The 26,482-nt window shown below is 37.8% G+C and overlaps 2 protein-coding genes across 2 annotated transcripts; one reads left to right on the top strand and one right to left on the bottom strand.

The window, feature by feature from the left end:
• Nucleotides 1-5,632: 5,632 nt before the first annotated feature.
• Nucleotides 5,633-7,491, bottom strand: LOC110942834. Its single transcript, XM_022184597.1, has 3 exons — nt 7,426-7,491; nt 6,847-7,339; nt 5,633-5,673 (listed from the first exon to the last, which is right to left on the bottom strand). Exons 1-3 carry the CDS (start codon nt 7,489-7,491, stop codon nt 5,633-5,635), a joined length of 600 nt encoding a protein of 199 aa, XP_022040289.1.
• Nucleotides 7,492-8,099: 608 nt separating this feature from the next.
• Nucleotides 8,100-14,883, top strand: LOC110940210 (outer envelope protein 61). The gene is made up of 11 exons (XM_022181763.2): nt 8,100-8,494; nt 9,755-9,985; nt 10,736-10,792; nt 10,890-11,018; nt 11,329-11,406; nt 11,512-11,582; nt 11,657-11,706; nt 11,789-11,939; nt 12,616-13,135; nt 14,202-14,345; nt 14,444-14,883. Exons 1-11 carry the CDS (start codon nt 8,399-8,401, stop codon nt 14,588-14,590), a joined length of 1,674 nt encoding a protein of 557 aa, XP_022037455.1. The 5' UTR covers nt 8,100-8,398; the 3' UTR covers nt 14,591-14,883.
• Nucleotides 14,884-26,482: the final 11,599 nt, after the last annotated feature.

The raw sequence follows: 26,482 nt of genomic DNA, 5'->3' as shown, positions 1-26,482 counted from the left end.
AATGCTTGTCACACCCCGACCATGTAAAACAACAAAACGTGGCGGAAACGTCGGGGAGTGTTGTAACAGAATCATTGTTTCACAACCATGGGATAAATAATTTTGTTTTATTGAATAAATGAACTCATTGTTTTAATACAATCAAATAAGTACAACTATTATCTTTCAAGTTTTAAAGTCGCTAAGGCACGAGTCCATCCTAAGTGTAGCATATATCATCAATCATCACAGAGTAGTACCTGAAACATGTGTAAAAATAGGTACGTCAGCATAAAAATGCCTGTGAGATACATAAGTTTTATTTATTTAGGATTCATGACTTATAAGTTTAAAGAATAGGTTTTAATAAAAGTAGTCATGATCCTTGAAAAAGGTTTTCTTTTATAAATCATACTAAAATTTATAAGAAATCAGATGATACAAACTAATAATACATAGGTAATTAAATAATTAAGTAAAATGAGTTTGTATAAAATATATTGTTTGAAAAACAACATTTTGATAAAAAGATTTATAGTATATATAAAAATATACTTCGGTTTTAAGAAAGTTGAACACGTAATATATTAAAATATATTTCAGTTCCAAAATCGTTAACCCAAGTGTACTAAATAACGCCACGGTATGTAATGTGATGAAAACACTTATATATAAGAAGTACCAGCGGCCTATCTACCATGTTTTCATCATATTACACCCGTCCCGTTATCTAAACACTAACCAAAACCCAATTGTAAAACACATAGTATATTAAATATACTTTAGTTGTTAAAAATAATAATTTTCAGTAGTATATTAAAAGTATACTTTGGATTTATAAATAACATATTAAACTATGTTTTGGTTTGGAAATAACATATTAAAACTATGATTTGGATTATGAAAAATAACATATCAAACTATGTTTTGATGATTAACAAAATATATGTTGGTTTTGTACAATATCCCATATGAGAGCATATCAAACTATACTTTTGGGAGTATAACTTAATATACAAAAATAATGTGATTTAAGAATTCATTCAGACCTAGTGCATCAAAATACACCTTTGAGACTATAGAAATGCCACAAAGGCAATCCCTATTTGGATGGAGCAACAAATTGGTTTCAGACATTCCATGACAACAAGAATGGGGTGTCAAATCCTATAGCGCTATAGCATACTACCAACCGGTGTGGTGAACAAAATAAGTACTATTCCAACAATTTATTTTATAATCTTTGAGAAATCAGTGTTTATGTCATAAATAATCATTCAGTTTGTCAAAAGATAAATACTAACATGTATAATCAATTATACTTTGAAATCATGAAAATAACAGATAGGTACACATGCTTCACCCCAAAACAGTTTGAAAACAGTAAAAGAGGGGACTATGTACTCACTTGAGAGTGCTTAGGAGTCTTGAACAACTACCAAGCAAACTAGAGGGAGCACGAAATCAAATGGCACCTAATATTGATAATTACATAAATAAACCGGACCTAAATCGGGAGATCGGATAATATGAGGTCTCGTGAACCAAATGAGCGTGGGAACTCATATGATAAGGTTTAACCAGGCCTACATACTAAAATGAAACCTATCCTAAGTGCTTACGACCCATTACGACCCGTTTAGGTAGCTCACGCTACTTTAACGCGTCGTTCGCGTAAAACGCGTTTGGACCGCCTAACTAGTCCTACGACAAGTATTATATGCCTAAACATGTTTAATTATGTTGCATAATCAGTTAAGTGACAAAATTTTGGGTTACATATGCTTAAATATCAATTATGCATAAAAAGGGTATTTTGGTAATTTTTCTAAGGCATATAAGCTACCTATCATACTACTAGCTAAACGACGTGACCATAAGGTATAACCTCGGAAGGTTATTCCCTATACAACTATGGTCACCTAAACATGTTTGGTCGGATCCTAATGATCGACCAAATGGGTCGGGTTCGAAAGTATAAGCGATTGTTTAGATCGCTTGCCTTTACGACCCTAGACAAGCACAATTCTAAAAGTGACGAGCTAAACATGCTAGAACATGTTTAGTTAAGTTAGAAAACAGGTTTGGTATTAAAACAAACGGTTTTAATACCCTAGAGTAGTTTGGTTACAAAATACGCGAGAAAACGCATTTTGATCGAAACTACGACTCGTCACTGAGCCTAGATAACATGGTAATCCATAGGTATAGTCACTAGGGACTATAACCATCGTGATTACGCTCACGTTATGAAGTTCAAACGAACTTCGCGTTGACCATAAACTGGTCAATGTAGAAAGTCAAACGCAGTTTGACTTTAACGCTAAAACGAATGAAAAACACGAAAGAAAACTTACAGAAGGTCCCCGCAAGATTTGATCCGATTCACTCTCAGGTAGGAATCATATACTTCCACTTAGAGAGCTTGAATCAGATTCAAATGTGAGGAATGAATGAAAACATGGTGGGTATTTATAGGCATGGCACTACCGTTAAGATCGTTTCTTGCAAAAGGGGGCACGATCCAAACCGTACACTTGCCAAATTTTGATTGGGCACCTTGATGGGCACACAAACAAGACCATAGAAACCCAAAAACCATGTACACAAGTGAGGAACAGCTGGATCAAGCTGGAAAACACTTACTGCTGATCTGGGCATGGCTTACGGACCGTAAGCAAGGCCATACGGTCCGTAAGGAACCTGCAGACCAGCCAAAATTGAAAAATGACAGTTTTGGCCCCTGAGCGCGTATGGTCGTGTTTTGGCACTTCTAACACCCGTCAAACCCATTTTTAAGCTCCATAAGGATGTTAAAGTATAGGGAACATGAAACATGCTCAAAAATATGTCGGATGTCGGTTCGTTTGGTCGTACGATTGCGTTGTTCGGTTAATTACAACGGAAGTCGTAACGGACGCAAAAACAACCCAAAATTACGCGATGAAGGGATTTTTATTATGCCAAACACTAAAATAAAATATTTTAATGCTTACAAAAATTTTTGGATGTCCGGATATATTTAGAATGTAAGATATGCGCGAAAATGCAAACTTGTGCACTTTTTGACGCTTTTAGTCCCTGAATGACCAAAAGTTTATTTTTGCGCACTAAACACCTCAAAGCCTATTTATAAGCTATGTAAAGGATATCTAGGGCATATTTAACTTATGATCAAGTTCCGGAAGGTTTGTTACTATACAAATCGGCATAGTTTCGCAGTTTGACACAATTAGTCCCTACGATCTAACAAACTTGATTTCAACATACCAAACCATCCAAAACTTGTTTCTAAGTTATGTAAAGGTTATTTAAGGTATGTTAAGCCTATTTCACTATTCCGGAGTGTTTGTTGCATTAAACTGGTTATATTTACGCATCAGAGCGCGTATGAACTTCCAGAAAGAGATTTAAAGCTTGAAATCGAATAAGAGTTGATATGTGCAACCGATACACATATTTTTACAAATCCCAAGTATGAAATACAATATTTCATTAGTTTGGTATTTGTTTGATGATTGAAGTGACACAGGTGTCACAATGCTTCTGCGAGTTCTGTGGGCTCCAAAGGATTTACATCAGAAACATGGGCCTGGGCAGAAGATTGGTCATTGGGAGTGGGTTGTGAAGGAGGTGGTTGTGGGACATTCCAAGGAGAAATCCAACCGGGCTGTGTAGGATAGGGGCATGGTGGGGGGTGGGGCTGTCCAGAAATTAGTGGGCCAGTATGGGCTGTATGGGGGAAATTGGATCTAGTTCCAGGTTTGGTTTCTGTTTGGGTGACGGTTTGGGACTGAGTTGCGGTTACCAGCACCAGGCCCGGTATGAGAATGGGTCTGGCCGGTTTGAGGGGAGTTCATAGAGTGCGGTCCATCACGACGTGGGCCTGACCGGTTGTAATTATTCTTGTAACGGGATGGGCCAGAACCACGTCGTTGGGTGTTGGAGTGATTGGGGTTGTCACGTGTAACACCCCGTGTTTTCGAAAGTCAAAGTCAAAGTCAAGATTGAAGTTAAAGGAAGAAAAGATCGCTAATTGCGATCTATCCCTCCTTGCTTAACTACTGTTTTGACCTCTTTGACTGTAGTTAGTCTATTTTATATTTACGTTAGTTGTATTATGTTGAGTATTTAATTAAAATCGAAGTAATCGAATGTTTATCGCTACGAAACGCTTTACGACTGTGAATAAAAAGAAGTAACAATGCGATAAAGTCAATTGAACAATAATCGAACTAATCTAATCATCATCGAACTCGAAACTCGAATATCGCATTTTTGGTTACTGTTATACGTGTGTGTGTGTGCCTTATGTGTTACTTGTGCATGCTTACTTTATGTTTTGTGTGGTAATCAATCGAATCGCAATCGAAATCAATCGCAATCGAAACTCAATCGAAATCAATCGAAATCGAATTATGATAATTGGTGGCGAAAAGACAGCGCGAGATATGAGTGATTAGGATTAAAAAGTAATTTGAATAGAGAACTCCATCGTATTCTCATCAGTCGCAATCGAAATATCAAAAAAAATCGTCGCACCGAACACTCGAACCAGGCAGCTGATCTATCAGGCTACTAGCCGATCGAACAGCCAGCCGATCGGACTGCCGTCCGATCATGCTGCCTGACCGATCGGCCAACCTTTACCTCTTTTGGCATTCTATAAATACCCATGTCACTTTCAAACTTACTACTTTTGGAAACCTCTGTCCGACCAGCACGCTTAGCTCACCTTTTCTCAGATTTCTCTCGATTTCGGTAAGATCTCGTCCTAAATCTTGTACTTTCTTGATCTACACGCACTCCTACACCTTTCTATCTTTTAAATCTTAACTTTTAACCGTGAAATCATCAAGATTCAAGTGTTCTAGGATGATGTCATCATGGTGTTCTTGAAGAACTTCATGTTTTGGCCTCAATCCACCAAGAATAACTTGGATCTAACCGATTTCCACATAAACAAACAAAGATCTTTCACAGATCTAAACATATTCACGGTGAAAAGGATTGAAAGATGGTTTTCCAACTTTCTTTCAACTCTTTTACACTCAATGTCTTCAAAATCGGTAGAAACGGAGCTTGTGCCAACTTGCTAATCATTCCGGTGGTTGCGTGGCCTAAGATTCGGATTCTATCCACGAGGTTCACCGATTTCGGGTTAAACATGAAACACCGTTCCGAAACATTCGCTAGACGGATTTGGGTGATTCCTGTCCGAACAGGAGGACCAAGTAGTGACGAGGTTCTGTTGTTTGACTCGTTCTCAAAATACCTCGATAAAACAACAAACAATCAAAACAACCAAGTGTTAGACGAATAGGCCGACCAGGACAGGATGCTGTCCGATCGGACTACTGTCCAAACGGACAGCCAGCCGAACGGACAGACAAGCCAAACGACTGGCCAGCCGATCGGCTAGCACTTGGGTCCCACACACTTAATCAACCTATTTGAAGTTCAAGTATTGAACGAACTGCTGTCCGATCGGACTACCGTCCGATTGGATTACTCTTTGTATCATGAGATACTTGACTTCAACACTTAATCGATTTTCAACATGTTCAATGCACTAGGAATACCACCCGATCGAACTGCTGTCCGATCGAGTGCCTTCTGCTGAGAACTCGTTTATACTGAGGTACCCAGCCGATCAGGTTGCCGGCCGATCTAACGACCGTCCGATCGACCGACCTGAAAGGTAAAGATACTTCAATGTTTTCATATGCTACAACGAAAACTTCAAAAGTCAAACCATCATACACAAACACATCCTATTCAAAGAAAGAAACAATCCACTCGAACAACCATCCGATCGGACAACCGTCCGACCGGACAGCTGTCCGAACGGACTGTCAACCGCACGATCAGCTGTCCGATCGGACTACCGTCCGATCGACCAGCTGTCCGATCCTCCAACACTTGTTTCCGTTTTACGCATTGCTTATCATATGCTATCGAACTATTCAGGCTAACCATACTCTCAAGCGCTCCCTTCAATCCATCAATCGCTGTGAGTATACTCGAACCCTTTTTGCTTTCGCACTTTTGGGTGTTACATACGTTAATTATACAAAATCACAATCGAACACACTACTCAATACTTTAAATGCTAACCGTTATTGCATGTATTACGTGACTTAATGAATGCTTGTTGTTATGTTTACACATGGAATACTGTCTACCTGCCTTAACGACGATAGTACTATAGTTTGGACTCAGCACCCGTTCACACGGGGGTTGTTAAGGACAATTACTTGCATGGATTACGGTGGTAATCATGTATTGCGAACTGCCTCGGGCAGTCAACCCGCAATCATTGGTATCGATAGGTTCATGTCGATAACTAACATGCATCGTTTTCCTCTGTGTACGTGCTGGTTATGCGTAAACTATTTCGAACTCTATTATGCTATTATCAAACTTGTATGCTCACCTTTACATTTTATGTATTGACTTTATTTTAATGTATGTGACAGGTGTTTAAGATGCTTATCTGCTAGGAAAGCGAGGCTAGCATAAAGCTCTAGAGCCCAACAAATAATTGTCTGTAGTAGTCAAATCAAGGGTTTCTAGAAGCAGATAAACAATTGCTATTTATTTAAATCTGAGTTGTCGGAACAGAATTAATTGCCTGGATTTGGTCTGTAATAATTTGTTTACTGTTTGAGATACGGTATGAGACGTATTATTTTAAATTGAATAGTATTGATAATTGTTATAGAAACTTCTGCCAATCTGTTTCGCTCAGTGCCATGCCCCGATGATTCCACCATCGGTTGGGTGTGACATCACGACGCTGGGTGTTGGGGTTTGGGTTTGGGTTTGGGTTAGCAGCAGCTAAAGCTTCAGAGGGTGAATGAGTACCATCCCGAGCAGCCTGACGTTCTTGATCGTCGCGGAGCATCTCACATGCTTCGTTCCACGAAGGGAGTTCACGGTTAATAATGGAGCCAATGGTGTCGTATTCACGAGGGAGACCCCGAACCAATTGCAAACCCAGAGTTTGCTCATTGACAGGGCTGTCCACATCATCCAGTTGGGCAGCCAAGTCACGAAGAGTTTGACAGTAGGCTTCCAAAGAAGCGCAAGTACTCAGCTTGAGGTTGACGAATTTTGCTTGTAAGGCTGCACAGCGTGGGCCTTTGTTATTGTGGAAGATATTTTTGACCCTGTTCCAAGCTTGAAGGGCTGTAGAATCGGATTCGAGAACCCGCAAAAGGTAATCATCTGACAGAGTGCTATAAATCCATTGAAGGACAATAGCATCGATTTTCTTCCACTGTTCATAGGTTGGGTCATCCTTAGGTGGTGGTTCAGAAGTGATGTGATCCGGAACCTCGTAGCCGCGAGCATTAAGCTGAAAAAGCTTCACCCACGTAGAGTACGTGACTTTGGATCCGTCCAGAACTCGGACTTTCTTCTGGATATCAGTGGCGGTTAAACCGGATGGAGGGTGGATTGTTGTTTGGTTGCGGCAGCAGAGGGTTCCGGTTCAGTCTTGTCATTCATGACTGAGAACAGGACTGGAAAGCAGGGAAGAGGGAAGGTGAGGGCGACCGGCAGGACAAGGTCGAAACCCTAGGATCGAACAGAAAGAAAAAAAAATGTTGGTTAAGAAATAGGATGTGATACCATGTTAATTTCTGTGAATGAATGCCTTTCATTGATTACGGTTTCAGTATAAATACACAATACAGGGCTATAAACATAGAAACAAGATCTCCTCAAATTATGGAGATATATACAAAATAAATACAATTAATGTAAATAATATGGTCCGCTAATAGTGGCCTCGCGTTATAGTTCCTGTGCGACCCTTGTTGAGCACGTGACTAGCCCGCGCAGGATTATAGGAGCTGGAGGCTCTTTGTTCAGAATGCTAAGTGTTGAATTTGGTGTACTTTCTTGTTTAAACCTCACGCGAGGTCAATCTATGCTGAAGTAACTCGTGCGAAGTTGAGGTTGAACATTTTGCTGAATAACGAGTATGGTCCTGCGTGCGACCTGAATGAAGGTCTGCGCGACTTTTTGGGACCATACCCCTTCACATAATAAACCGAACCAACATACACCGGATACCCAGTGGTTTGATATACCAATAACGCGTGTTAACGTTTTTAGCACAAAACATAAAAACACAAAATCCACAACCAAAAGGGATCAAGTCAACAAACGGCATCTCTCTGGAATTACTTACAAACTCGCCTATTTTGGTAGGCGGTTGGTAACCATAAATTCCCAAATTTCACAAAAATCAAGCCCTAGAATTCAATAAAATCAAAATTCTGCAATTCGTCTCCATATTCTCGCGATTCCTCTGAATTCACCGCTACAGATCGAAAGATCGGATACAATATCGCACTCTACGGTGTCGAATTCACTTTTTTTGTTCAGAATTTTTTGAGATTTTGAAAGAATGTTTCCTGGAATGATGGATCCGGAGATGATGCGGCTTGCTCAAGAGCAGATGAGTCGTATGTCACCGGCGGATTTAGCTAGGATCCAACAACAGGTCAGTAATTACTTCCATTATTTAACTGATTTATCGTTTGATACAGAGACGATTATTTAATTAGGTTTTGAAGAATTTGAGGTAGAATATAATAAAATATAGAAGCAATTTTGAATGATGTGATTGTTTTTTTTTTTTTTTTTTTTTTTTTTTTTTTTTTTTGTATATTCTAAGTGATCGGATACCTTTTAGATTACGATTTAGGTTGGTATTGTTTATGATGTACAAAGCATCCTCACCCTTGGTTTGGTATCTGTGACCTTTCTGTAATGAAAGAGGAATCATACCGGTTGCTGTGAGACCTTTGATTAAGATCAGTGTTTTGTTGCTTAGATGTTTTCTTTTTTTTTTTGGGGAAACTGAGTGGGGGCAAAGTAATCTGGTTCAGTTTGTTTTTTTGCAATTGAATAGAGTCCTTTGTGTTTGTGATGCATTTTGCACTAATAAGGAGGTTTATAGGATGTATTTTAGTCTAATAATCGCTCATTTTTTCTGAAAATTATCTTGATGTAATTGCAGAAGCCCCTTTTTAGGTAATAAAAAAAGTGTCAGATGACAAACACACAATTTTTAGCACTTAAGATGATGGTTGTACATGGAAAATAAATGATTCAATACATTATACATTTACACCTACCCATGCACAGACAGTCAGACACCTTTCTCCTCTTTGAAAGACCAACTGCTCTTCTTTAGCACTCACATAAGCTTTTCTTCTCTGTTATATCTCTTTAAAAAAATAACTTTAATATATTCAACCATTTGATCATTTAGAAATCTAGAATGAGCTTATCTTAAGGATGCAAAGTTCAGAATGAACCTTATGATTTATCTTTATGACTTAGAAAACCTATAAAATCTATGATGAAGGGTAGGTGCATGATAATCTTGGACTGACTGATTGAAGTTTATATAGAGCATGTGGAAAAAAGTGGAAGTCTTTTCTAAATTCTAAAGGCCCTAAGCCATTAGGTCTTTCTGCATTCTGGGATATGTGATCGAACATGAACTAAATATTATAGAAATTACGTATCTACATCGGATATACAATATTCAAAGATGTTTCATATACTAAGAATATTTGAGAATAAAACAATAATTAGAAGTCTGAATACGTTCGTTTCTAAAAGCTCTAGCACTTGCTAATCTATCTAGTCATCATTGCTCTTTCTTTTCTTCTTGATAATTATCATTATACTGATTGTTATTGCGATTTTAAAAGTGCCAAATGCTATAATTTATGTTTATTTGTAATTGCAGATGATGTCCAATCCTGATCTGGTGAGAATGGCCACGGATAGCATGAAACATATGAAACCTGAGGACTTACGGTATGCTGCAGAACAGTTAAAGTCTACTAGACCAGATGAGATGGCAGAGATTGGTGAGAAGATGGCCAATGCAACACCAGAAGAGCTAGCTGCTATGCGTTCTCGAGTAGATGCACAGATAAGTTATGAATTGAATGCAGCTCAGATGCTGAAAAAGCAGGTAACTTAAAATTCATCAAGTGCAACCATTTTCTAGGCTAACCTGGTGCACGAGGCTCTTGCATGCATGGGGTCCGGGGGTGTTTTGGGCCTGATGTACGCATCCTTACCCTGCACTTCTGCAAGAGGCTGCGTTTCATTCATGGGTTACTGCCATAAAGTAGGAACATACTTCTCTCAGTGTTTCATGGCAATTTAGTCTTTTAACTTACTAAATGTTTCACTTTCATCATTCTTGATGCAAAAAGATAGCATCACACTTTCTCAAATATATAATTCTTAAATACGTGATGGAAACTAAATATTATACAAGTTTAATTATTAAATTGGTACGGATCAACATAAACTGATCAATGTAGAACACAAGGATAAGCATGCTGCTAGTTTATGACATTAGTCTTTAATTCTTTGCAGTCACAAATACATAAGAGTATAAGACATGCATATCCTTACATACACAAATACCATGTGTGTTTCTAAGCCATCATGACAACACACTTAAAAATACGAGGCTGGACTCTTTCAAAGTGGTTTTGTAGTTTAGCTGAAGCTCATGTGACAAATGATTTTTAATTTATACGATAGTGTTTTCAAGTATAAAACTTGAATATTGAATCTAGACTAGTAAGATACAAGCAAGTAGGCTTGTTAATAACTCTATTCAAATTCGGTGTTATCTTAATAGTTTGTTGGTGTAAATTATTGCCATATCCTGAACAATAAATTACAATTTTTGTTTTCATTTTGACAGGGGAATGAATTTCACAGTCAGGGAAGGTATAAAGATGCCTTGGAGAAGTACATGCGGGTAAGTCTAGCGTTTAAATTTCTCAACTTCTTTGGATTTTGTTTTTGGAGTTTAGCTTATTTTGTTTCCTCAGAACTAACTTCTTTTAGTCTATCAGGCAAAAAATAACCTAAAAGGTGTTCCGGCGGCTAAAGGCGGAACTATCCTCTTGGCATGTTCTCTTAATCTGATGTCATGTTACTTGAAAACAGGACAGTATGATGAGTGCATAAATGAAGGCATTGAGGTACGTTAACGTAGAGGTGTAGGCCACTCAAATTGTATCTTGGTTTTATTTTCATATTTTATTTTACAGACAAAAGTATTTTACTTGTGTTTTTATTTCAAATCATTTGAGTAGTTAATTTATCATCAAAGTACAACTCTTGAAGGCCGGAAGTGGGAAAATATCATTTCCTTACCCGTCCTTCCATGATGATTATCATCATTGTCCATACACACACACCCACCTTTTATAGAATTTATGGCATTGAATGAAAGTATTATAATTTGGAAGTAATATAATGAATTAGCTCATTGATTTAAAAATCATTCAGGTATTGGCAAATGATGCAAGAAATGTCAAAGCTCTTTATCGGAGAGGTCAAGCATATAAAAATTTAGGGCAACTGCAAGTGAGTTATCTTTTTTAATTTATGTCTTTCTTAATTTAGGTTGAAAGATTATGTCTCCATTGTTAAACATATACAAGGATCTGATCAACTTTGTAAAATTTTTAGAAAGCAGTGTCTGACTTGTCCAAAGCACTTGAACTTTCTCCTGATGATGAAACCATTGCAGATGTTTTAAGGTATAATGTTTTTTTATCACTTGCGTGGTTTCATTTTTTAAATCTTTTATTTATTTATTTATTTATTTATATAGGGATACCCGAGATAAATTAACTGAACAAGGTGATGAGGATGCACCAGGAGGTATTTTGTTTTTTATTTATGTCAAATTTCACCAACCAACTCATGTTCTTATGTCGTTTCAACTTTTATGTATTTCTATTAGGAATTAGAATCGAGGAAATTATTGATGAGGTGCCAACGCTATTACCAGAAAAGGATCAATCTTCATCATCAAAATCTCCTGAGCAGAAAAAGGATAGTAAACAAGTGAGCAGCACTGCTGGTTTTCCTAATGATGACAAAGAATCTGTCAGGTTTGTTTTGGACTTGTAGTTATAAGCAGGCCGCATTAGGGGTGTGCACAGTTCGGTTCAGTTCGATTTTATGGCAAAAACGAAACCGTAACCAAAATGTTCGGTTTTTGGAACAAAGTTACGTAAGATTCAAGGAATAAGTATAATCCAAAGTTTAAGAATCTTTCTTAGATGTTTATATTTAAGTTATTATATTTAACCTTTTTAATTAATATTGTTCACATAAACCTAACCACCTAATCTATTTTTATGTTTCTCCAAAGTTTTATTAAGACATTTCATCATAATACTTTGAAATCATTTAATTTTTACGTTTATTTTTGTCATTTATTGTAGGCAATAGATAACTCTTTCAAAGATAGATAAACATGTTTATTTTTGTTATTTCTTGTAGGCAATATATAACACTTGACATTCAAGAGTAAAATTAATAATTCCTAAATTAATATATAACAAACATTAAAAAAATGATTTATAGGTTATTCGGTTCGGTTTTTTAGGTTTTCATAATATGCAAAATTGTAACCGAACCGTAAGTGTCGGTTCGACTTTTTCGGTTTGGTTTTTTTTCGGTTCGGTTAAAGCGGTTTTTTCGTTATTCTGCTCACCCCTAGGCCACATAATCAGCTTATTTTGGAAAATCCAAATATTAATTATTATAATATTTTTTTAATAGATCATTCCAGAACTTCTTGTCGCAAACCGATCCAGAAACCATAGCATCTCTGGGTGGAGGAAAATTTGAAAACTTGTCTCCTGATATGGTGAAAACTGCTTCAAACATGATTAGCAAGATGCCACCTGAAGAATTTCAAAAAATGCTCGAGATGGCGACCTCCTTTCATGGGGGAAACGGAAACCCGTTGCTGAATAGGAATAATAACAATGAGTCAGGCATGCCGAATCTCACACCCGATATGATTAAATCAGCAAGTGAAATGATGAGTAAGATGCCACCAGAAGAGATGCAAAAGATGTTTGAAATGGCATCATCTTTGAATGGGGGTCCACAATCAAATAGTAATAATAATAATTCAGAAGGGCAAGAAAGTCGTTCAAGTTCAAGAGATTATGGAACTAATGGTGAGAGCGGTCCTTCTAGAGGCTTTTTAAATTCAACAAGTGCACCGCAACCAAGCTTCCCCAGCTCTAGCTCTGATATTAGAAACCAGTTAAAGAATCCTGCCATGCGTGAGGTATGTATACTTAGATATTTGTTTCTCCTTTGTGTGTGTTTTCAAGATCTTAAATTTCTTAATCGTTTGTTTTCTCTCTCTCCACACACACACATACGTGTGTGTGTGTGCGTGCGTGCATGGGTGCGTGTGTGCGTCACCGGAAGCAGCCTCTCTATTCCTATGGGGTAGAGGTAAGGCTGTCTACATCTTACCCTAGGATAGAGATCAAGAGAAAACCCTCTTTGAGTTGTGAGAACCTCGAGAACTCCTACTTCCCGTGCAAGTTTTGCCACATTTTTTGCACAAACGTAGATGAACATGTTACAAACACACCTGTAGAAAAACAAATATATAAAAAAATTTGCCAACCCGTGTTTTATGCCATTTACGCCACTGTAAAAAAGCTGCTGACATCAACATTTAACCTGTTAAGGTTTTTTACGCTAGTGTAAATCAACACATACTATTTTTTTTGGAAAAGTTGATTTTTTAAGGATTTTTGGTAAAAAAAATTTGAAGAAGCTTTTTTTGCCCGAGTTCTTGAGGTTCTCACAAATCAAGGGAGTTTTCATTTTATCCTAACCCTTTGTGTGTGTTATACCCAATTTGCCCCTTTTGAGTATAAATAGGTTGTGTTTGGGTTGACATGTTTTTTAACTAAACAGGTTGACCCTCCAACCTGTGTAATTAAGGTTGACCCGCTAATTTGATTTTGACCCGTTTAACCCATTTTTTTGCAACCTACCAGCCCGATCAACACGTTAACAACTTGATTACTACCCGCCATCCTGTCAACCTGTTTGGCACGTTTAGTTAAATGGGCCGTGTTCGGGTTATACGATTTTGAGTGTGTACTGCGGGTTAGGGTTGATGTTTTTTACTCGAATAAAAATAATACGGGTCGTGTTTGGGTTGAGCACTTCAACCTGCCAACCCAAAACTTACCAGCACAAAATTACACAAATTTCAGGGTTCTCTCAATGTTCGCATCATATCCTAATGTAACTAGTGTTCAACTTTTGCATATTGAAAACATGTTAATTGCGTAAGTATTTAAATTCGTAATGGATTCATTGATTGCCAGATGATGTCATCAATGATGAAAAATATGAGCCCGGACATGATGGCAAACATGAGTGAACAATTTGGAGTTAAACTCTCTCGAGAGGATGCAGAAAGAGCTCAACAAGCCATGTCGTCATTGTCACCAGAGAACCTCGATAGACTCGTAAACTCTTAACCTGTTTTGTTAACAAAAAACTTAAATCGGTAATTTGATAATTCATTTCACATCATCATATCGGTATTTGTTTGGTGGTTTTACAGATGAAGTGGGCAGATCGAATACAACGAGTCGGTGAAAATGCTGTAAAAACAAAGAACTGGCTGCTGGGTCGACAAGGATTGGTTTTAGCATTATGTATGCTCGTTTTTGCGATGTTCCTCCATTGGCTGGGCTACATTGGCAGTTAAGTGCAGCCATTGACCGGCGCCTTTGACCTAACTCGGGGCTGGAAGTATGAACCCGAATGCACAGATTCCTAGGTTGCGGGATTGTGAGATGGAGCATGTTTTTGTTCTTGAGGTGAAATGTGTAACACCATAAATTGTTCTTTTTGCATCTTAGTTCATTATATAAACTATCTAATATGAAACAGAAACTGAGTAACGGTTGGGACATGTTTGTAAGTTTAAGAATCATTCATTTATTGTTAAAACAATTATAAAACACATTTATTGTTAAAACAATTATCAAACACATCCAAGTTGATGTTCAAAGAAATTATTATTTTAAGGATTTGTTAATTGTTTTAACTGTATATATAACTTGACACGTACTGCAATTACGTAACCAAAACAACGTATTGTAATTATGCATATTAAACTAAAACCTCTTCTTTAGGATGTAATGAAGGGATAAAACGTAACGTTTAGTGTATTGGTGACGACCGTAAGAGAAGGTCAATTGTCATCATGTAAATATTTTAAGATCGGGCTGATTGTGTGGTAGATAAATCATCTAAGTCATAGTGTTTTGAGTGCTCGGGGTTGTGTCATGAAGATAAAAAGTGATGTTTAAGGGTGCTATTGACACAATCCTAACGGTGGTTGGGCCCATGCAGGTAGCTCGTCTACACCTAACGGTGGTCATGGCTCATGCGGGTCGCTCATCTACACCATAGCAAGCCCCAACTCGCTTGGAACAAGGTATCCCAAATGGGTATTGAAAGCTGCTAACGGCTAGTTGATTTGCGAGTGTGTTTTGACCGTTGGGACTTGGCATGCTGGGGGCTTGGAAATAGTCGCATGATTTTTGAATATTTTTTAGGGATTTTTACATATTTCCCTCTCATAACAGAACTTATTACATATTTCCAAAACAAAAAATTCATTTTTCTTCCTCTCGAACTATTAGTTATTCTTTTCTTTTTTGAAAACGATCAAAGACTTGTTGTGTATTGGTTGTGAGCTGAGACCCATTTTCAGTTTTGGCGTAAGATTCTTGGTGAGATTTTTTTTATGTGTATCCAGAATGTTTTAGATGCCATGTGTGCAATCAACCAATTGCTTATTATGAGGTAACGAGGTCATCTACGATTACTTCCATATGTTCCAATTCTTCGTTGATCTTAATAATTAATCTTAATACTCATGATATACTGCATCGCTTTTTTAAATATATAGTTTTCCATGTCGGGAAATTATCCTTATCTTAAAGCTTGCTACAAGGAGCACTATCAGCCATGGTTGCAAAAGTCGCTAGATGTTCCCTAGTCGGATTTGAGAGTACACGGGAGTATTCGGGAAGTACTTGGCCTATGCGGAGATTACTCGAGGAGTAATCAGCCTAGGCGAACAGTGTTAGGCCTCAGCAACCTACCTTGTAGTACTCGAAGCCTAGGCGGGACTTTTACAACCATGCTATCAGCCTAAATGCAATGTTTACAAACACTTTGTAAGTATCGTTTATCACAAAAATAATCCATTTATTCATCAAGTCATAACTCAATGTTATTCATGTATTTACAGTCTAGAGTGTTAAGTCATGACTAATGAATATTCTTATATATTGTTTCTTTTGAACATCAAATTGACAGGCAAAAAACGAAAGATAACATGCACCAAGAAAAAGGTATTCTTGTATCTATGTTAGTCTTTTTGATTTTCCGAGCATCACACTCACTCGTCCACTTAAAGATGGAGATATTTTGGTCTCTAATGGAGTAACTTTTTCTCTTGGATTTTTTTTTTGTCCCACAAGTAAGGATTGCAATTTTTAAAGTTTGTGTTTTATTATGTTATTGTTTGGGGAAAACCTACATGAATTGGGAAAATATGTAATTTGATAATATTAGAAAAAGGAAATGTAACACCCCTGCTGACTCCAGGATCCGGTGAGTTCGATGGAGCTTCGGTTCCGAAACGACGTGTTTGGTGCGTTTATTACGACTAAGAAAGGAGTAGAAGATAGACACGACACCGAGCAGTCACTTATAATCTGGTCTCTATTGATTATTCAACGTTTACAGCACCACGAGACCAGTTGGACAACATTTCCCCTCTGGTAACCAAAAGCTTGTCCAAATGGGAACCCCAAGTCCCGATTTATAGACATTTCCTACCTATGTGTCCATCCAATCGGATTGCCATCCGATCGGATAGCCATCCGACCGGATGGTCATCCGTATGGATGGACTTTGACATTTACAAAATGTAACACCCCGTGTTACGAAAGTCAAAGTCAAGATTGAAGTCAAAGAAATAAAAGATTGCTAATTGCGATATGTCACTCCTTGCTCAACTACTGTTTTGACTTCTTTGACTGTAATTAATCTATTTTATTTATCGCTTTAGTTGTATTATGTGTAGTATTCATTAATAATCGAGGTTTAATCGATGTTTATCGCATGTTTTATCGCTTTATCGGTAATCGCATCGCAATCGCATTCGCGCCTTGATTTATAGGTTCTGTATATTGTTTTACGTGTTTGTGTTACTTATGTGTTTCTTGTGCATGTTTACTTTATGTGTGTGGTGATTAATCGAAACGCAATCGCAACTCTATCGCATTGCGACTTAATCGCAAACGCTAAACGCAGGTTATTTATAGGGATTTTATGTTAGATATAGTAGTTAGGTTATTTGTGTAACTAAAGGGTAATTCTATCGCATCACTCAATCGAAACGCATCGCAACGCTCAACACGCGAATCGAAACGACAAAACTCAACACGCCGGACACCTGGATCGAGTGACCAACCGATCGAGTGGCCATCCGATCGGATTGCCATCCGATCGAGTCGCCATCCGATCGGTGACCAATCCGACCTTTGCTCCCTTTCCTCTTTTGGAAACCCTATAAATACCCTCCAGTCACATCATTTGTGATGTGACAGCTCCTCCACTCGACCAGCCGCACTCAAGCTCTATTTCTCTCGATTGCTCGCGATTCTTGTAAGTTCTCAACCTAAATCTTGTACTTCTATGATCTACACGCACTTCTTCATCGTTTTCTCTTTTGAATCTCAACTTTTAACCGTGAAATCAACGGATTTGAGGTGTTTTAGGGTGATGTCATCATGGAGTTCTTATGAACTTCAAGTCTTGGCCTCATTCCACCAAGAATAACTCAGATCTGAAGGATTTCCACAAGATTAAACAATATTTTCGCATAGATCTTCACATATTCATGGTTGAAAGGATTGAAAGATGGTTTTCTAACTTTCTTTCAACTCTTGTACATTCAATGCACTCAAAACCGATAGAATCGGAGCTCGTTCTGATCTTCTACTTCTTCTTAGTGATGTGTTGGTTCAACATCTGGATTCTATCAGAGAGACTACCGATTTCGGGTTAAACATGAAGAACCGTCTTGAACAAGTTAATTGATCGGACTAGGGTGATTCCTGTTCGATCGGATCACTTGGGTCATGATGGGTTTCTGTTGTTTAGCACGTTATCACACCGTCTCGATCCAAACTGCAAAACCTTTCAAAATAATCAAGTACCAAGACGATCAGGTCGTTGGGACGGATTGCCGTCCGATTGGATTGCCATCCGATCGAACAGCTATCCGATCGGCTTACACTTGGTTCCACACTTGAACTTTTATTTAAACTTTTGAAAGGTCTGAACGTTGAACGGAATGTCGCTCGATCGGATAACCATCCGATCGAACGACCATCCGACCATGTGACATTTGGAACTTCAACACTTAACCATTTTCTTTTCAAAGATCATCAGTAACCAACCGATCGGATTGCAATCCGATCGAGTGACAACCCAGCTGTGAACTTGTTCTCACTAAGTGTCCTGCCAATCGGATCGCCAACCGATCGAACGACCGTTCGATCGACGACTCTGTTTTCAAAATGCTACAACGAAAACTTCAAAGCCATCACACAAACACAACCTTACCAAACGAATGTCAATCCAATCGAATGGCCATCCGATCGGATTGCCATCCGATCGGATTACCATCCGTCACTTGGTACTTTGCATCGTTTTACGCGTCGCTCATCGTTTATGGTATCGTTAACTGTTCAGGCTAATCTCTCAGCGCTCCCTTCAATCCAAGAGAGTGTTTACTTGCTAAATGCTATCTGTGAGTATACTCGAACCCTTTTTGCTTACGCACTTTTGGGTGTTACATACGCTACTTATTATAAATCACAATCTACACACAACGCGAACACTATTTATACGCTGACCGTTATTGCATGCTACGTGTTATTCGATGTATGCTTGTATGTTATGTTAACAGAGTGATTGTTGCCTGACACCTTAGCAACGATAGTACTATAGTTTGGACTCAGCACCTGTCGTGGACAGGGGTTGTTAAGGGCTTTACTTCACGTGTCCCAGTGGGGATATGTGTTGCGCATTCTACAACTCGCAGTCACGTCTGTGCATATTTATATGTCGATAACCTACTTGCCTTCGCTTTGTACATGTTACATGCTGGTTATGCGTAAACTATTTCGAACTCTATTAATATATCAAACTTATATGCTCACCTTTACACTATGTGTATTGACCTCTATTTTAGCGTATGTGACAGGTGTTTGAATGCTTAGGATGCTTTACTTGTTAATTGCTGGAATCAAGACTAGGATGGAGTCTAGAAATAAACGAAATAAAATCTGAGTTGTCGGAATGGATATTTGTCTTTGAGAACATTGTCTGTAATAATTGTTTTTATTTTATATGTTTGTGGTATGGGACACAAACCTTTAATATATTATAACGAATAATTGTTATGGATTCTCCTGGACAATCTGTTTCACTTAGTGCCGCGCCCCGATGATTCTGCCATCGGTTGGAGTGTGATAGATTGGTATCAGAGCCATAACTATAGGGAATTAGGCAAGACTCGACCTAGTCCGGGTCGATGTCTTAGAAACGACCTGGTCTATAGTCTAAGTACCAACAGACCGCCTTGTACAAACCCATTAGGGGTTCCGTACGAGCATATTGCTATTTCTTGATCGACTCGCACCCACGCTATACTATCACACTACCTGATTGTGTGGTAGATAAATCTAGAGATGGGCATATCGGGTCTTTTTTTATACCTGAAACCGGTTCCTAACCGGACCCGGTTCTTGTATTAGTGTGGGTGGAACCGGTTCTTGTACGAACCGGTTCCAGTTCCTACCCGGTTTTAGACCATTAATACTGGAACCGATACTAATCGATTCCGGGTAGGGTTGTAACCAGTTCCTCTGAAGAATCGATTTCATCGGGTAAGTCAATAAAAATGCTGCAAAGTTACTGTAGGAATTGGTTCTTAAAAAATACGTTAAATTGATAAAAACTTAATATCATAAAAAAAGACAATCACTAATACTTTGAATAAAAACTTACATATTAAAAATACACAAATATATTGCATTGTAGCTGGTTTATTTCTTTGACCGTTTACTTATCGTGGGTGCGGCCATTTGACTTGCGGCTCGCTTTGGTTGGGCCACTTCGGAATCATTAGTCTCTACTTCGTCTTCCCCCTCTTCATCAACAATCTTGTTCTCTAATTCCACTTCGTCTTCTAGACTTGTCTTATCTTGCATACAGTCCATGGCATCCAAATGATCCTTTAGGCAAATTGCCATCTCTATTGATTCCGGTATTAGTGTTGTTCTTCGTATGGACAATGATGCGTGTGTAGTGTGTATATAATTTAGATATATAATTAAGCCCTTTTTACACTTTTAGCCAAGTTTTAAATTTATAAAACACGATATGTACTAACACTAAACACACATATGGGCAAGTGCACCCATCGTGGACGTAGTATAGTGTTGGTAAGTTACCGAGGTCGTCCAAGGACACAAGAGCTTTTAATACCGGTTTATCCTCAACGTCTAATCAAATCAAAAAGTGAGAAAAATGTTTTTAAACTAAGAAAATAAAAACTAACTAAATGCTGAAAAATAAAATAAAAATAAAAAACAGATAGACAAGATGAATCACTTGGATCCGACTCGTGTATTAGTATAACCTTTGATTATTTTCGCACTTTTGCACTTGTTTAAGAGATTATCTTAGTTATTGTAGTAGGCCCCTCTTTTGAAGCCGACGTTACCCTCAACCCAGTAGTTTGAGTCAGCAAGGATACAATCCTAAAGGGTCGGATTATTGGAAGATAATGAATTAAGTTATTAATGCAAATTATGGTAGGCCCCGCTTTTGGCGGTGACGTTACCCTCGGCTAAGTAGTCTGAGTCAGCAGGGATACAGTCCTAAATAGCCGGGTTATAGTATTAATAGTAGTTAACTTATGAGGGGGTCAAAGAGTTTGGATCCCCGCCATCCAATACCTATGGGCATTGAAGGAGATCCTACTAAATTTGACCCAGGTCCCAAGCAGGACCTCTAAACGCTGAACAAGGGCAAGACCCTTACCAAACCGTTCCCTTAACCCCCGACCAGGTAGCCAACATACCTCCATATAGACCGTGGAGATATGAATGGTGAAAATCTTTTATTTTATATAGACAGTAAAATAATGCCAAGACACCACGGACAAACGATAAGGAAAGATCACCTTCAACATAAGCAACTAGTTATTAAAGTCATTAATACAAAACCAAATAAAAAGTGCAAAAGATTAAAAATAAAAAGTATTATACTAAACACTTGTCTTCACCAAGTGATGTAAGAGACTTAGGCAAACATGGCCTTGATTGTCAAGAACTCTTACGATCAATCTTGGATCCCGAGACGACTCACACACACTCTACGATGGACAATGGATGATGGTGGTGGATGATGGTGTTATGGTGGTGGTGGGTGGTGGATGAAGTGTGAGAGAGGTGGTGTGCCAAGGGATGAGATGGAATGAAACTAAGCACCCCTATTTATAGGCTGAACAGAAGGCTGGGCACGGCCCCGTGTCCGCTGGACACGCCCCCGTGCCCGTCTGACAGTCTCTCTCCTCATTAATTGTAATTCGCAATTACAATTAATGCGCCTGCTGTACTTTCACCACGCCCCCGTGCTCACTGGACACGGCCCCGTGGTGGGCAATGGAAGCTTCTACCAGTTTGTCTTTTATGCTGCTTCTTGGGCACGGCCCCGTGCTGGCTGAGCACGGGGCGTGTTCAGGCTTCTGTTTTCTCTTCTTTGCTTTGGAGGATGCCGTTGAGGGTCCGGGCAGTCTACTTTTATTCCTTTTCTTGTATTTATGCTAGAATTAGTTGTCTTTTTGCTTCTTTTGTGAATTTGAGCTCATTTCATCCTGAAAATACAAAAGGAAGACAAAAACACTCTTTTTCCAACATTAGTACTTAAAAAGGGTTAGTTTTATGCCTTAATTGATGCGATTTATATGTTGCATTTTACACACATCAAATACCCCCACACTTGAACTTTTGCTTGTCCTCAAGCAAAACTCTTTAAATGTGGCTTACACTCCCAAATGGAATAGGTAGAAGAGAATGTTTTTGGTTTGTCATAGAGTGTCGGGAATCCAAGATCTTTTTAGGTTTTATTTTTATTTATTCACAATCCTATTCGTTATGATTTATTGAGAACGTCTCATAGGATAAATTACTTATTTGGGCATAACATGCCTTTTTTAAAATTCTATTTATATACAAGTTCACATACCTCACGGGATAAATCACTCAACACTCGGCCGTAGGTGTATTTTTAGTGAATCACTCGAGAGCGGCATGGAACTCACGCCTTCCATAGGCTTGCCAAGCAATCAATCCTCCTCCTTTTTAACTTTATACCTTTGTAAATATCAAGAGGACTTTTTGGGTGAAGGGTTAGGCTTGGGTTAAAGGTGGGTGGTTGGGTTAGTGGTTAGTAAAAGGGCGAAAAGCGTAAAAAGCGTCGGTTTTCGAAAAAATTTTTTTAGTGACTTTTTATTTTGAAGTATTTCTCCAAACAAGCTTTTGTTTGTATAGCTTTGTTTGTTTTTAACTTCATCATATATATATATATATATATATATATATATAGGATAAAGATCCGTTAGGAACCACCATTTATTGCGAGAACCGCGAGAACCATTGTGAACACATGGCAATTTTGTAATTATAATATGTTTAATATAAAACACGCTCATTCCTTTTTTTGTCACTGTTCTCCATTTTAGGGTTTCAAGGGGTTTCACAGTTCACAGTTTTCACAAGTGGCAGAGACGCATTCACGGTGGTTTCACGGCGGAGTAGAGGCGTTCATGGTGGTTTTCACGGCGGCGTTCACATATTTCACGGTGGTGGCAGTCGGCACAGTGTTTACGGTGGCATATAGCGTCTTCTGATTCATCAGGTATCGAGCCTCATACATCTATTGATCCTCCTCATACTTTGTTCCTCTTGTAACCCTAATCGTGTCATTCCTCCTACCATTGTTCCTCCTGGAACCCTAATTGTGCCACACTCCTCGATAATTCTGATCGTGTTTCCCTAATTACGAATGGAATACTCGGTTACGAATGGATTGGGCTAAAATATTAATACTTAGGTTGGTAGTTCATTGTCTTGGAAAATATAAACGAACCGTTTTGACAAAAGCAATGGCCTTGGTGCACCTGTGGTCAACATAGTAATTTGCTAATTCTTGTGATACTAGATTTGGTTAATTAATAAGTACTTTTCGTAAGAACAATGATAAGGGAGATAAACACCCCTGTAGACATCTACTTCTGTAATTAGAAGTCTTAGTTAGGTTGAGTGATTGGATCAACTTGATGCAGGACTGTATTACTGGTTAATTGGTGTCAAATTACCAGATTTGAAGCAATGGTAAGTTGTTTTTTTGTACCAGCAATGATTAGGGAAATAAATATGTTTGATTCTCCAAGGTAATCGTGTATGAACACTTCTGTAAATGTCTACTGCTGCAATTAAAAGTATTAGTTAGTTTAGGTGATTGGATAATTATGTTGCTCAAAGTTAGACACCCCTATAGACAATTTTTGCCCATGTTACCCTCCATTAATGATGGTATCTCATTTTGTTTTACCTTTAAACTTAGGAGATACTTGTGATATTCTTTATTTTTCTTAAGTATCTTTTTTTTTTCTTTTTGATCACCTAGACATATGCACCAAATTATCCAGATCTGATGACTGATGCTGTGTACATTGGCTTTAGTAGTTCCATAGGGTATTCTATCAGCTACTCTTCATTAGATAAAAATAACATTTTAAAGTTTATGTAACATAATAAATAATAAAATGTTCGTGTTAAGCCACCCGTGAAATTCGCGGGTTCTTAGACTAGTATATGATATATGATTATGTTCTTATTGCAATAATACCGATTATAATACGAATTTTGGAGCACTACCCTCAATTATATGATGAAATTGAAATGTTTGATGGTAAAATCGATATGACGAACGGTTTATGGTGTATCGTTATCGCTACTGATGTAATCGAGACGAAGACGACGAAGACGAAATACAGAGAACTGCTAATGCTTGAGAATTGAGAACTGCTGATGTAATTCGAGTGTCAGACGTGATTCTTGTATAAATACACCATCCTGCACATGTGCAGCGCTTTACCATTACCCTATAACCATCACCAATAATCTACATCCTGCACATGTGCAGCACGTTACCGTTATCCTATAACCATCACCAATAATCTGTTTATCATTTATACAACATTCTTACACATAACATTTACCTTATTAAATATCACTTTTTACCATTTCTTTATTCACTTTTTAACATTCTTTCTATATTTTCAGGAACATTCATACACAATGAAGCTCCTACCATTGCTGCTGGAATTCCGTACCCCCCCTAACGATGAAACCAATTCTTATTCCGATGATGTTAATGATACTAATGAAGATGCATATGATGATTCTGAATACCCTTCACATACAAATGTACATGAACAGCCCCTTAGACGTTTATCCAGATGTCATAATGCACCCAACCATCAAAAATTTGATTAAGTTCGTCGTCAAAATATTGATCATTTTGTTTTATTATTCGTTTTACATTTAATCTAAATTGTTTACATTCAAGTTGCTCACCTACTTTGAACTGTTGTTTACACTTAATTTGAAACGTCTGTGTTCATTTTGATTATGTTGAATTAATGTTTACATTCAATTTGACCTACATGTTTCTGTTGAACTACTCGGTTAAACATCATTTAAACTATGTATTCCGATATTATGATTACAAATTCCGATGTTAATGATTGCACTTGCACTGTTTATGATTGCACTTGCACGGGTGATACTTTTTTTTATCACTCACATTGTTATTGTTTCTACCAATGCACATGTGCATACATGAATATTTTACCTACATATAACCCGTTTCCTTTACATATACATCAACATATGTAATGTGGTACCCCATACATAATAGGGTACCACATACGTAATATCATATGAACAAATATACAATATCTTAAAAAATACATATATTCATTACTACCATGTTTATTGTTTTTTATTAATACACAAGTGCATTACCAACATTAACACACTATCACACAACTTTTGTATAACAACAAGTAAATATAACACCCTTATCACAAGGAATCACATAATCCGAAAAACAATCGTTATTACACGTATGCATCACCAGCATATACTATACTAAACAAAATATGACATCCTAAATTAACAAATGTTACCATTCGTAATACATTATACAATACCAATATGTATGTTATATCAAACTTAGCACATGTGCAATACCAACATTACCTCTACCAAACAACATAATACATCATATATTAAAAGACATGATCATCCGTATTGCATGTCCACAAACTACCTACACATAACATTCGCTTTAGTTCACAACCTCACACCTTCTGCTCTTCTTTCCAATTTCTATGCATCTTCCAACGCTCCTCATGTTTCAATGCATCTTCGTCTATCGTTTTCCGATAATTTTTCATCCGTCAACCTATTAATCAAATACATCCTTGTTGTCAATCCATGAGCAGTTTCGAATATTTTTTTCCTGCATACATTACATCAATTATTTCATGTATGCACATGTGCAGTAATCATATTACATACAATATGTACAATGCTTATGTTTTAAGGTAGTAATGCACGTTTGCATATGTCGTAATACATTCATATTAACTTAATATGACACAATATGCACATGTGCATAACTATGCACATGTGCATTAACATGACTGACCTTATCAACAGGTTTGTTTCAATAAAAAAATTAACCCTTACCAAATTAAAATTCGTATTACCACCAATCATATTTAACATCAATTAGTAACAAAACTATTATGACAAACTATGCACATGTGCATAACTTTTTTTTAATGCAAATGTTATTCATGGAAGCTAACCTCCAAAACAGAGGCGGTCGAACCAACCACTACAGCAAATCGAAAAACAACAACTCAACACAAGAACCTAAAGACCGATAAAGAGCAGCTACCTTATATCGAACCTACACCATTTTTCCCAACTCACGGACCTATTTTTGGACCGATTCTTATACCATAAAAACCGACGGACTTAATATTACGGATAATATCTCCAGGAACCTTTTATTGTTCATGGCTAACCATATACACCAATTTGTCACGAACATGATGCCATATACAGCTTCTTTCACTTCTCTATCCAGATGGTAAAACTCAGAGGCAATTACGATATCTTTAGCTGAAAACAGAATAAAAGGACTCACCTTGCATCACTGACTGATGTGATACCAGACAGTTTACGCTACCCTGCACGAACAAAGAAGGTGTTCAGCTGTTCCATCGCAATCTTCACACATACAACATTTCACGTCTCCGCCCCAACAGTTCCGATCCCAGAGTGAAGTCAGCGTGGAATACGATCTAAAACCTCCCTCCAAACAAAAATATTGCATTTTTTGGGACCCATTTCGACCATTT

The sequence above is a fragment of the Helianthus annuus genome, chromosome 14 (genome assembly GCF_002127325.2).
Source record: "Helianthus annuus cultivar XRQ/B chromosome 14, HanXRQr2.0-SUNRISE, whole genome shotgun sequence".
Classification (NCBI taxonomy): Eukaryota; Viridiplantae; Streptophyta; class Magnoliopsida; order Asterales; family Asteraceae; genus Helianthus; species Helianthus annuus.
Note: the sequence above shows the minus strand (reverse complement) of the source record. Positions and strands in the feature narration are given on the sequence as shown.